We start from the raw sequence: 12,374 nt of genomic DNA, 5'->3' as shown, positions 1-12,374 counted from the left end.
TTCCAGCTCCTCTGTCTACTCCGAATGCCAAGTTCCTCTGCCCCCACGGACCTCGGACTGGTTCTTTTACCCTCTCGCAGCTCCAGTCCCTTTCGTGGCCGTCCTCTCTCACCCAGTGCCAACACCATGGCCCGTTATCATAATCGCACCTTCGTATACACTCTCCGCTTTCTCGTTGCTCTCCCTCCATCACGTTGGTTTTGGCAAACCCAACACCAATTAATTCCAGGTGTCCACCATGCCCACTGGTCTTACCTTCAGATCGCATCGTGAGCCACAGGTGAGCCTGTGAGCCTGGTGGGCAGTCCTGCCTCAGCCCAGGTCATCCGTCTCCAGCTCTCCTGAAAGGCATGCCTTACCCTCTCGTCCACCTCCAGCCCCTCCTCTCCATGCTTACCTTCAGCTGATGACCTGGCTTCTGTCTCAGTGGGAACGCAGTCTCCCTGCACCCCTCTGCCCACACCTGCACCTCTGTAGTGGGCCTTCCCTGTCGTCACCGGAAATGCACCATCCGAGGGTCTCATTGAGGCTTTGCCCCCCATCACGGTCACCATCCTCTCTCATCCGCTTCAGGACATATTTCAGCAATTCTTTCCTCTGTCTGCTACACAGCCTCCCCTCTTTTTTGGATATTTTCCATCACTACACAACTGTGTGTTATAAAACATCTTCCTCGACTCCACTTTCACCTCGGACACCGCCTGGACTCGGCCGTCTTCAATTCATCTCCCGCTCTTTCTCTGTAAACGTTTTAAAAACGGCGAAATAGAAAGAATGCACCTATGGAAAAGTACATATAACTCAATGATTTATCACAAGCAACTCTTAACCACCACCCACGTCAAGATTTAGGAAGCTGTGGCACTCCAGGAGCCCCCCGTTTGTCCCCTTTCCCCCCAAAAAAGGTGACCTTTAACCTGACTCTCGCGGGAATGGCTTTTGTGTCTGGCTTCTTTGCCCAGCATTTTGTCTGTGAGATTGATGCGTTTTTGCATGTAGCTGTGTCAGCCGTTTTGGGTGCAGTGGAATTCCGCTGCGTAACTAGATTGCAGTTTTACTTTTTCATTTAGCGTTGATGGGAATTGGGGTCATTTCCAGTTTTCTTGGTGCGTACGTGAATGCATTTCTATTACACGTCTCTCTAGGAGTGGAATTGCTGGGTTGAGGCCACACGTATTCTCAACTTTAGTGGAGAATTCCTCCCAGCAGCGAATGAGGTTTCTTGTTAATTCACGTCCTCTGATACTTAGTTTTGTCAGTTTAAAAGAATTTTATCATTCCACTGGGTGCGTAGTAGCATGTTATTATGGCTTTGATTTGCATTTGCCTGATTGCATATGAAGTTGAGCACCTTTGGATGAGTTGGTTAACCAGTTGGCAGTTCTCCTCAGTAAGGTACCTCCTCAAATCTCTTGTACATTAAAAAATAAATTAAAAAAAATTTTTTTTTTTAGCATTTTATCAGGGTTGTTTTGCTCATCTCTCTTGCTGTCACCCACTCAATGGCTTGCCTTTATACTTTCTTAATGGTACCTATTGATAAACTAGAGTTCTTTAGTCTTAAGGAAGTCAAACTTACGTTTTTTGTGTACTATATACGTTTGCTTTTGTGTACTATATAAGAAATTCCTTCTTTACCATGAGGTCAAGAGAGTATTTTTCTGTATTCTGGAAGCTTTGCTATTTTGTTTTTTATAACTAGATTAAAAATATACCTGGAATTGCTTTTCAAAAAAAATATATATGGTGTGAAATAAGACTCAGGTTGCTTTTTCTTGTTTTTCAGCTGGAGAGACAGTTTTCCCAGGTCCTTGTATTGCAAACTATTCCTTTTTACTTCTCTAGAATGCCCCTTTGGTCATACATCTGTGTCCCTCTACGAATGGATTCACTTCTAGTCACTGTTCTATTTTCCTCTTCTTGCACCAATGTTATGCTGTCTTAATATAACTTCATGATAAATCTTGATATCTAGTAGAACAAGTTATCACTTCGATCTTCTTCAAGATTATTTTGGCTATTCTTGGCTCTTTGCGTTTTTTACGAGAGAAAAGTTCCACACACAAAACAAGCAAAGAAGCAAGCAAACAAACAAAACCTTTTGGTCTCAATATTTTTATTGAGACTGCACTGATTCTCTAGGTTAGTTTGGTAACAATTAACAACTTTATATTATTTAATCTTCCAATCTAGAAACCAGGAATACTCTCCTCTTAGGTTTTTAAAAATTTCTCTCAATGCTTTGTAGTTTTCTGCACAGAAGTTTTAGACATGTTTTATTAGATTTATTCATAGCATTTGAATTTTTTTGATGTTATTTATTAAAATTTAATTTTTGATATTTAGTAAATGATATTTATTAAAATTTAATTTTCCATTTGTTGCTCTATATAGCCATGCAGTTGATTTTTGTATATTCATCTTGCGTTCAGCAACCTTGCTAAAGTCATTTATGGGTTTTAATAATTTATCTGTAATATTTTTTGAATTTTCTAAGAACTCAATTATATCATCTATCAATAATGACAGTTTTGTATGTTTCTTTCTTTCCAATCCTTATACTTTTTATTTATTTTTCTTGCCATACTGGTAAGAATAGTCAGTATAAAGGCGAGGCAAATATTCTTATCTCATTCATGGTCTCAAAAGGGAAAACTTTAACATCTTACATTAAGTGTGACGTTTATTCCAGTTTTTTTGTAGATACCCTCTTCTCACTTCCATTGTTTGTCAGCAGTCAATGTCAGTCTTATTGCTTATTTAAATATAACAGGTCTTTTTTTCCTCCTGCTGCTTTTAAGATGTTCTCTTTGTCTTTTACGTTCTGTAGTTTTACTGTTATATACCCAGGTATGGGTTTTTTTGGTCTGCTTTTGTCCTGTTGGGGTTCATATAGCTTCATGAATCTGTGTCCTGAGTCTTTCATCAATTTTGGGATATTATTCATCAGTATTTTTATTGCTTCTGTTCTATTCTATCTCTCCCCTCCTTCTGGAATTCCAGTTATACCTATGTTAAGCCTTTATACCACTTCTCATATATCTCTTAATCTTTTAAAATGTATTATCCTTCCTTTTTCTCCTTTTGCTTCAGTTGGGATTTATTTTGCCAACCTATTTTACTAAATTTTTCTGCCGTGTCTAGTCTGCTATTAGATCAACCTGTTGAATTATTAATTTCAGTTATTGTATTTTCCAGTTCTAAAATATCTAATTGATTCTTTCGTTATACATTTCATTTTTTATTTTCTTGAACGTATCTATCAAATTTTTAAAAGTTCCTATTTGATAACCGATATCTGAATCACTTGTGGTGGCTGTTTCTATTGTCTGTTTGATCTTCTTAGTCCTGTTTGGTCATTTGGTCTTGGTTTTTGGGCATGCCTGGTAATTTTCGTTTGCATGTTGGAGATTGTACATGAAAATTATAGAGAACATGGATGGTATTATCTTCCTTCAAAAGATTTTGTCAAGGCTGTGTTTCAGGCCTGGTTAAAGTTGGTCCATCTTGAGCTTGCCCTCCCTCCTAGGTCATAACTTTTTCTTTTAAAGTTCTCAAATCTCTTGGTTTTACCTGGGTCCTTCCACCTGGGTTGACCTTGAACTCTAATCTCTATTTCTCAAGTACTGAAAAACCGCCAGGACTTCAGCTCAGTCCTGTATCCTCCCTGCTGCCGTTTTCTGTTTGGTTTCTTGACATCTTGCTTATAGCTTATGAGGTAAAATTTCATGCAGAATTTGGGGCTCACATCCCTGATTCCTTCAAGTTCTGGCCATCTCGAAAACACTAAATGCTGGCATCTCTCTGCCTAGCCTCCTAAGAATGCTGGGAGCACTAGGATGCAGGTCTATCCTTGGCCTATATATCCTGCACCACAGAACCCAAAGTGCCCTAAGTGAAAATGTGGGGCTTCCTTCCCCGGGCTTCCCTTTTCGCTAAAGCCTTGGCCCTGTGCGCCTTGCCTGCCTTGGATTCTCTCCGCTGCCTTCTATTGCTTGTTTGAATTTAATCCTGTCTTTATATTTGTTTTCAGCAGGAGGGCTAGTCTGGTACAAGCTCCTCTGTTATAGCCAGAAGCGAAAGTTCATCCCACAAGTTTGTTACGTAAATTTCACCATGACTTCTTGTTTGGTCCATAGTTTATAGGTATCTTGCTCAATTTTCAAACGTACGGGAAATTTTTAGTTATCTTTTTTGTTATTGATTTTTTGCTTAATTGCATTGTGGTAGGAGAACATAGTCTAAATATTTTCAGGTCTTTGAAATTTGTTCAGAGTTGTCTTAAGGCCCAGCATAAGTCCAATGTTTGTAATTTTTATATGAGTGTGCTCGCAAATAATGTGTGTTTTCTACTTGCTGGGAATAATGTTTTTTATATATGTCTGTGAGGTTGTGTTTACTAATTGTTCACATCCACCGGGGCTTTTTTTGTCTGCTGTTTAAGTAACTGGCAGAAGATATGACAACATCTCAGTGTGATTGTGGATTTATCTAGTTCTCTTAATTCTGTCAAGTGTAACTTTATTTTAGAACTTTATCGTTAAGTACTTTTTAACTTATAATTGTCATATTTTCTTAGTGAATCGAAACACTTATCATTATGAACTAACTGTCCATCTTCGTTTCCAGTAATACTTTTTAACTTTAAGCTCTACTTTGTTTAATATTAATATGGCTTTACCAGCTTTCTTTTGGTTAGTATTTAATATATTCCTTATGTTTTTAATCTTGTAAAGAATATGTAGTTGTACTTTTTTCTCATCTTATTATTCCTCATATTTATTTAGAACATTTAGTCTATTTATACTTAATGTAATTCTGATAGATTTGGGTTGAAACCTCCCATCTTACTGTTTGCTATTTTCGTTGTTATATTTTATTTTCTTTATTCCTTTTTTCTTGCCTTTCCATTTATTTATCTATCTATTTATTTATTTATATATCTATTTATTTATTTATTTTAGTTAGCTTTATTGAAGTGCAATTCAGAAAAAATAAAATTTACCGATCTTAAGTGTATCACTCAATGAATTTTGATAAAGGCACACACTCATATAACCATCACCACAATCAAGAGATAGAACATTTCTGTTATCCCCCAAATTTCTTTCATGCTCCTTTACAATAAGTCCCCATCCCTCCGTAGTCCCGGGCAAACACTGATCTGTTTTCTATCACTATAGTTTTACTTTTTAATCACATAGCATGTAGTTGTATGAGTTTGACTTTTTTTACTTAGTATAATCTTTCTCAATTAATGATTGGTTTCTTATTCCATTTTCTCTCTATTGGAAGTAATACTATTATTATTACTTTTTAGTGATAACTATTATTATTTTTTAGCGATAGCTATTAGAGACAATTCTCCTTGGGTCTCTCATGTTTTTGTACATCTCACAAGCAGAAACACTGACTACCTTTTCTCCAGGCTATCTTTACAAGGATGTTTGTATATGAATAGCTTTAGAAGACAGAGAAGATAGAGATGGAGTCTCTTTGGAGAGCAGAGGGTAGGTTTACTCTCCTATATAATAAAGATAACATCTTCCTTCAGAGCAGAGCTTAGACAGATTTGCTTATTGATAATTATAAAAGATTCAAGTTCCCTGCACTCAGGGTTTCTCTCTTCTAATGCAACATGAGCAGGTGTCACTTGACCCTCTTCATGTCACCCTGTGGGAACTGGATCCCAGGGAATTGGCACAAATGCTGATACTCTGGCTGCTGTTATGGCCGTGAGTAATAAATTGCCCTTTGTCTTTGATCCAGGAATCTTGTGTCTCCTGCCAGCATCCATGAAACTGTGTCAGGCTAACTTGTTTGCAACTAGGGTAAAATCTGAAACCCTTCACAGTTCTTGATAGAACCTTAGAGATTGTAACAGACATCCTTGGCCTTACTGAAGTATAATTGGTACTTTAGAATCTTCCAGAATAATAAACAGGTCTCAGAACATTTTAACTGCATTTAGCCCCCTCCAGGTTTCTATGCCATGTGCAGTTTTTTATTAATATTTTTATTTTAAACCCAATAAGACATACTGTCAATATTTATTTAGATTCACCAACATATTTACCGTTTTCATGGTGCTTCATTTTTTTCTGCATCTTTATCTTTGACCATCTATCTGGGATCAAGTTCCTTCTGCTTGACGAAAATATTTTATATTTCCTTTTGTTTAGGTCAGCTAAGGACAGTCTCTCTCTGTCTCTCTCTCTGATAAAATGTTGTACTTTCAACTTCATACTTGAAGGTTTCTTTTTTACTCAGTATCAAATTCTCAATGGCATTCCTTTTAGGTCTTTAAGGATGTAATTCCATCATTATCTCCAGCTCCCATTGTTGAGGAGCCAGCTGTCAGTCAAATGGTTGCTCTTTGAAGATAACCTTTTTTCCCTCTGCTATTTATCATATTTTCTCTTTGCCTTTTGTTTTTAGCAGTTGTAATATGGCACATCAATTATTGCTATGTTACAATTTATTCCCCACTATGCGTCATTCTCCAGTACTGCTGTGTTACAGACTACTGCCCAAACCTAGTATTTGAAAACATTATCAGTAACTTAGCTCGCAAATCTGCAATTTGAGTGGAGCTCAGTGGAAAAGGTCCAGTTCTGTCCTACATGGCCTTAGGTGGGGTGGCTTGACTGCAGGATCCACTTTTAAGAATATTCACTCCCAACTGGCAAGTGGCACTGGCTCTTGGCTGGGAGTTCATACGGGGCTAAGGGCCCAGGGCCAACAGTCATCTCCATGGGGGCTTCAGCTTCCCTGTGGTATGATGGCTAGGTCCCAAGAGAAAACGAGGTAGAAGCTTCCAGTTCCTTAAGGCCTTGGTCTAGAAACTAGGGCAGCATCACTTCTACTATATTCTACTAGTAAAGCAGTTACAGAGCTGGATTAAAGGGTAAAGAGACATAAATTCTCTCCCAATGGGAGGAGAGTCAAAGAATCTGGGGCCATGTTTTAAAATCTGCAGAGGTCCCTAAGTATAGATTTATTTTCCTTTCTTTTCTTTTTTGGTGGAAGAAGGCTCACAGGGTATTTTAAATCAATGGTTTTCATCAATTTTGGAAGTTCACAGTTATTAATCTTCACATATGGCTTCCGTCCAATTCTTCTATTTTGTTTTTGTGACTCCATTGACATGTCTGTTAGCTCTTTCTATGATATGTTCTATATCTTTTATCTACTTTCTTGCATTTTCCAAGCTTTTGTCTCTCCATGCTTTATTCCGATTACTCCTTTCTGACCTATCTCCTGTTCACTAGTTTTCTCTTCAGCATTGTCTAATCTGCTATTTATATCTAGCCATTGAGTTCTTAATTTTGACAATGACATTTTTTAATTCCATAATTTCCACTTGGTTCTTTTTTAATAAGTTAAAAAAAGTTCTTTGCCAAAATTATACATCTTTTATTTTATCCTCTTGGATCTTATCACAGTTATTGTAAAGTCTGTCAGATAACTTTAATATTCGCAGCCTCCCAGCCCCGCCCCTGTTATAGATCTTTCTGTTGGTTTTCTTTCATGTTGTCGTATCTCCTCACGTGCCTGGTGAGTTTTGATTATGTGCCTGACCTTGGGTTTGCAACAATGCTTGTAGAAATAATTCGAAGCCTAGTTTCATATTTCCTTTATGTTTGCTTCTCACGAGTACCTGGGAACAGCTCACTCAGGATAACCTTAGTCCAGTTTCTAGAACTGAAGTTATCTGTGGCTGAGCCGCAGTCCCTGTGAGGATCTGTCTCCTCGTAACCCACCCTTATTCCTAGGGTGTAGACTTTCAGGGTCCCGACCCAGAGTAAAAGGTGGTCATTAGGGCTCTCCCTTTTGTAGACCCTTGGCCTCCAATCCCTGTCCTCTGAGCCCATGAGATTGTTAATGTGTGTCCTTTCAGCCTCTCAAGTTAACAGCATCCTAAATACCAGGCCGACTTCCTGGATTTCCATGATCTCTTCTCTCTCTGATTAGGTATCCAGTGCCTCAAGCAGATGCTTTTATATTTTATCTAGCATTTCTGGTAGTCCTCAGCAGGCGATCTGGTTCGTGTTACCTTGTCCACTGCATTTAATGGAAATGGAAGTCCTCAGAGAGATCCTGTTCTCTTTTGGATTATTCCCATCAGCATTCAAAAGCCTGCTTACACTTTCCCTATCAGCCACCTTCATTCGCCCCCTCTACAGAAAACTCCACATCGTTTGTACACACTGTCTCCAATTTCTCACATCGGTTCTTTCTTAAACCCCTCCCAGTCAGGCTTTGTTTCCCACACGCCACCAAAAGTACTCTCATCAAGGTCACTCCATGCCTCAATGGTGCCAAATCCAGTGACCAGTTTTCAGTTGTCATTATATCTGACACAGCAGCATTCGATGTGGAGCACTCCGATGTCAAGAGGTTGGTGAGATGAAACAAAAGCCAGCCAGGGACAACGAGGAATGGCCCTTCCATGTCCCCCTCTGTTGCTTGTTTTGTTTTTTTCTATAGCACTTTTTACCTGATAGGCCATTTCGCGTACGCCCTTACTTGGGTTTTTGCCTTTCCCATTTTGTTGATCTCCTGCCCCATGAGAAAGTGGGCTTCAGGAGGGCAGGGCATGTTGCCCGTTTTGTTCATTCATTTACCCTTCAGTTAGAACAATGACAGGCACCGGTCACGTGCTCAGCAGTTGCTGTCTCTGGGAAAGAGCAGGGTGGCCCCATCGCGCTGGCTCGTGCTTCCCAGGCGTTACCTCCACTAGACCCTGGCTGGCTGCTGGGCTTGCAGAGTTGTGTAGGAAGAAAACCTGGCATGTTGGAAACCCTGGTCAGAACTTCAGGTAACATCACCGACATGTAATTATTACAGTTTTTGAAGTGCTTTTACGTTGCTGTCACATCTGGTCCTTGCGGTACCTCTGTGAGATAGGTAGGACAATGAGTCTCATGTTTCACATAGGGCTCAGAGAGCGAAGAGGTTTTTCCAGGGTTGCACAGCAACTTAATAGCAGATCTTCAGCTCAAACATGACTCTTTAAAAGTGAATGAAACTTTTCTCTCTGATTATAAAAATTTATAGACTCGTAGAAAATTTGGAAATGACAGAAATGGATAAAGAACTTTTAAATTATCCTATCATGCACGTTTTGACATACTTCCTTTCAGTCTTTTTAAAAATAGTTTAGATCACGTATCATACAAAATTTGTATCCTGCTTTGTAACGTAACATCACAAAATAACATTTCCCTGGTCTTTTAATATGTCACTTTCCTGGATGTATAATATTCTACCACACAGATGTACCACAATTTATATGTAACGTTCTGTTGCTGGACATTTAGGTTAAACAGCTCTCATTTCCTTCTGACTGTGTGAGCGACTGGGGACTTGAGGCCGGGGCTCTCCGATGTGGTAGTCAAATTAGAAAGTGGACGTGACAGGAATTCGGTAAAATAAAATTTAAAAGCACCGCAGGGTGATATTTTTAAAAAGGCAAGAAAGAAAAGGAAATATGTTCAAGTGAAAAGAAAGTCCCGACTCCATGTTCGATGTGGCGGGGGTAGGAGTAGGGCGACCGGCTGGAGTGGGTAAGCGCACAGCTGGGGGCAGACAGCCGCTTACTCTTAGGGACCCCAGGCTTCACTTCCATATTTTCCTCCTTGGTCCTGGCTGCTCAGACTCTTCCAGCTGGACACGGAGGCCGATGCCCTGGTCAACTTCCAGTACTATTCGTCCCAGTTGCCGCCCTTCTACGAGAGCTCCTCCCACATCCTGCACACGGAGGTCCTGCAGCAGCTGACCGACCTCATCCGCAGCCACCCCAGCTGGTCGGTGGCCCACTTGGCGGTGGAGTTGGGGATCCGAGAGTGCTTCCATCACAGCCGCATCATCAGGTTGGAGGGGGACGGGACGCTTGGTAGAGTGTGCATGTGGATGGCGGGGCCGTGGGGAATCTCCCCATCCCGCCTCAGTTCCCCTCCATAAACTCGAAGGTTTCCCAGAACATTTGAGTTAAACAGCGGCAGCACTGCCTCCGGGTTGGAGCATAGGGATGCTGGCTGAGGTCAGAAGGAGAAATGTAACATTTCTGGAATACCTACCAGGTACCAGGCCCGTGGTAGCTGTTCGATACTCACCACGAACTCGAATCCTCCCCCAAAACCCTTGATGTATTGTCATCCCGGTGAGAGGTTATGTGACCTGTGCAGGGTCACTCAGCCAGAGAGGCTGAAGAGGCTTCAGATCCTCGAGGTCTCCTCTCACCGGTCTGGCCGCCCCCCTGGGAGCTGGACCACTTACTTTCATACATTCATTCAGCCAACACGCCTATCATTGGATGGCGCCGGGGTGAAGCTACCCTGCTGGTCACAGGACTTGGGCTGCGCTCTTGCCCTGAGGTAGCCACGCCGCCTTTGATCCTCCTTCCCGCTCACGTCAGCTCCCAGGCCCAAAGCTCAGAAGTCCGGGCTGCCCTTTACAGTCAACAGGCCCGTTCTTGAACATCAGGCATTTAATCTTATCACTGTCCATTTCCTAGGGTAGGCGTGGCAGGTAGTGTTTATGTTTTTTCGTACAGGAGGATATTGAACTCCAGAGGAGTTAAGTGACTTGCCCTTAAGGGTAGTGAGATTTCTGCCCTCTGCGTCCTTTCTGTGCCACCCACGGCCCGCTTCAGGCTGGGCGTGGCCCTGGGGCACATCTCCCATACAGAGGTGCAACCTGACCTAAAAACTGGTATGAATCACATCAGATACAGATAAATTGCCACTCAGCCCTGAGTTTGAACCAGCCAACTTGAGCATGACATGAGTGCTCTTGAGCTCCTAGCCCACTTCCCAATTCCGCACTCGGGTTTCTCAGCGCCCCGCCCACCGCATGCCACGTCCACTCACCTCCCTGGCCCTCCCCGCAGCTGCGCCAACAGCACGGAGAATGAGGAGGGCTGCACGCCCCTGCACCTGGCCTGCCGCAAGGGTGACGGGGAGATCCTGGTGGAGCTGGTGCAGTACTGCCATGCCCAGATGGACGTCACCGACAACAACGGAGAGACGGCCTTCCATTATGCCGTCCAGGGTGACAATTCCCACGTGCTGCAGGTGAGCAGAGGCGGAGATAGCGCAACTAATACCAGGGATACTTCACTGTGCCCACAGCTCTCTTTGGACCCCTGAGCTCAGATGTCACTCTGGGCCTCTCACTGTCCCTGCTTGCCCCTAGAGGCCAGAGCTTCTTTTTGGAGGATGCGCCCCCCCACACCCCATTCTTCCCTCCCCACATTTGTCAAGGAGACACATCCTTGGCCACTTTGCTCTGACAACCCTGGGAAAGCCCTCCAACCCAGCAAACTATACTCAAGGCCCAGCCCCGACTGCGAGTTGAGTTCAGCTCTTCCTGAGCAGCTCCAGTGTGGACCCCTGCGCCGGGTGAATTCACTTCAACCCCTGCCTGGAGGCACATGTGGCCCAGTGGGACCTGAGTTGAACTTTTCATAGAAACTCAAAACAACAAAACTCCATCTGCCTCCTTCGGGCCTTTGTGCCAGAAGCACTCCTTCTGTTCAGTTTCATTAGCTGGGCAGAAAAATTAAAATTGTGGGTGCATAGATCCAGTGATTTTATTAAAAGGCTATTTTAAATATTAGAAAAGGCAGAATACTGGACAATATTTTATTGCCTGGAATGAGAAGATTCCTCTAAAGGTATACCCTTGTCTCTGCCTTGGCCTCAGAACGGAACTACACGATTCTAGACATGATTTAGTGTTCTTGGGGACGGGGGTTCTGCCCCCACTGTGGCGCTCCACCCTGCCTGAGAACCTGCTGTGTGCCCGGCGCAGGGCCGTGCACATCCTGCTGCGGGCAGAGGGCACGCACCATCCGCCGTCACGTACAACAGTACGCGCCCCTTATCGTACGCCAGTCTCGTGCCTGGGTGTCCTGTATGTTTTCGTTAATTTTCAGAATACCCTCTGTGGGTGGGGGTCGCTCACTATCCTCCTCTCTTCGCTAAAGAAACAAGTTCAGTGACAGTAAGTGTGCCCAGGGAGGGCCACAGGACTGTGAGGAGTCGGGCCTCCCTGCTGTGTCCCCAGGCTGCTGACAGGCTCAGCTGGTCATACGGGAACTCACAGAGGTCGCGTTTAACCTCAGGGAGACGGCCTTCAGCTGAGGAAACAGAAGTCTCCCAGCTTGCTTTTTAATACATGTATTTTTTTTTAATTGAAAAAAATGATATCTGCACATAGCAAAAAAAATTCAAGCAGGACAGAAGGGTATATAATGGGAAGCAAGAATCACTCCCCTGCTCTCGGCCCCCAGTGCCATCCCTGGGTACACCGCATTTTAAGTTTGAGTCAGAATTTCTCATACGTGCCACCACCATGCCAGACCAGTG

The 12,374-nt window shown here is 42.7% G+C and overlaps 1 protein-coding gene across 9 annotated transcripts in view; it reads left to right on the top strand.

Moving 5' to 3' along the window:
* PLA2G6 (phospholipase A2 group VI) overlaps positions 1–12,374 on the top strand; it is a 51,361-nt gene that overhangs the window by 15,289 nt on the left and 23,698 nt on the right. For all 9 annotated transcript variants that reach the window (XM_036237477.1, XM_016161747.2, XM_016161748.2 and 6 more), the window contains 2 exons: positions 9,660–9,875; positions 10,895–11,078. In XM_036237477.1, the coding sequence (XP_036093370.1) occupies positions 9,660–9,875; positions 10,895–11,078 (400 nt within the window). The remainder of the gene's footprint in view (positions 1–9,659; positions 9,876–10,894; positions 11,079–12,374) is intronic.

Source organism: Rousettus aegyptiacus, unplaced genomic scaffold (assembly GCF_014176215.1).
Source record: "Rousettus aegyptiacus isolate mRouAeg1 unplaced genomic scaffold, mRouAeg1.p scaffold_m13_p_2, whole genome shotgun sequence".
NCBI lineage: Eukaryota > Metazoa > Chordata > Mammalia > Chiroptera > Pteropodidae > Rousettus > Rousettus aegyptiacus.
Note: the sequence above shows the minus strand (reverse complement) of the source record. Positions and strands in the feature narration are given on the sequence as shown.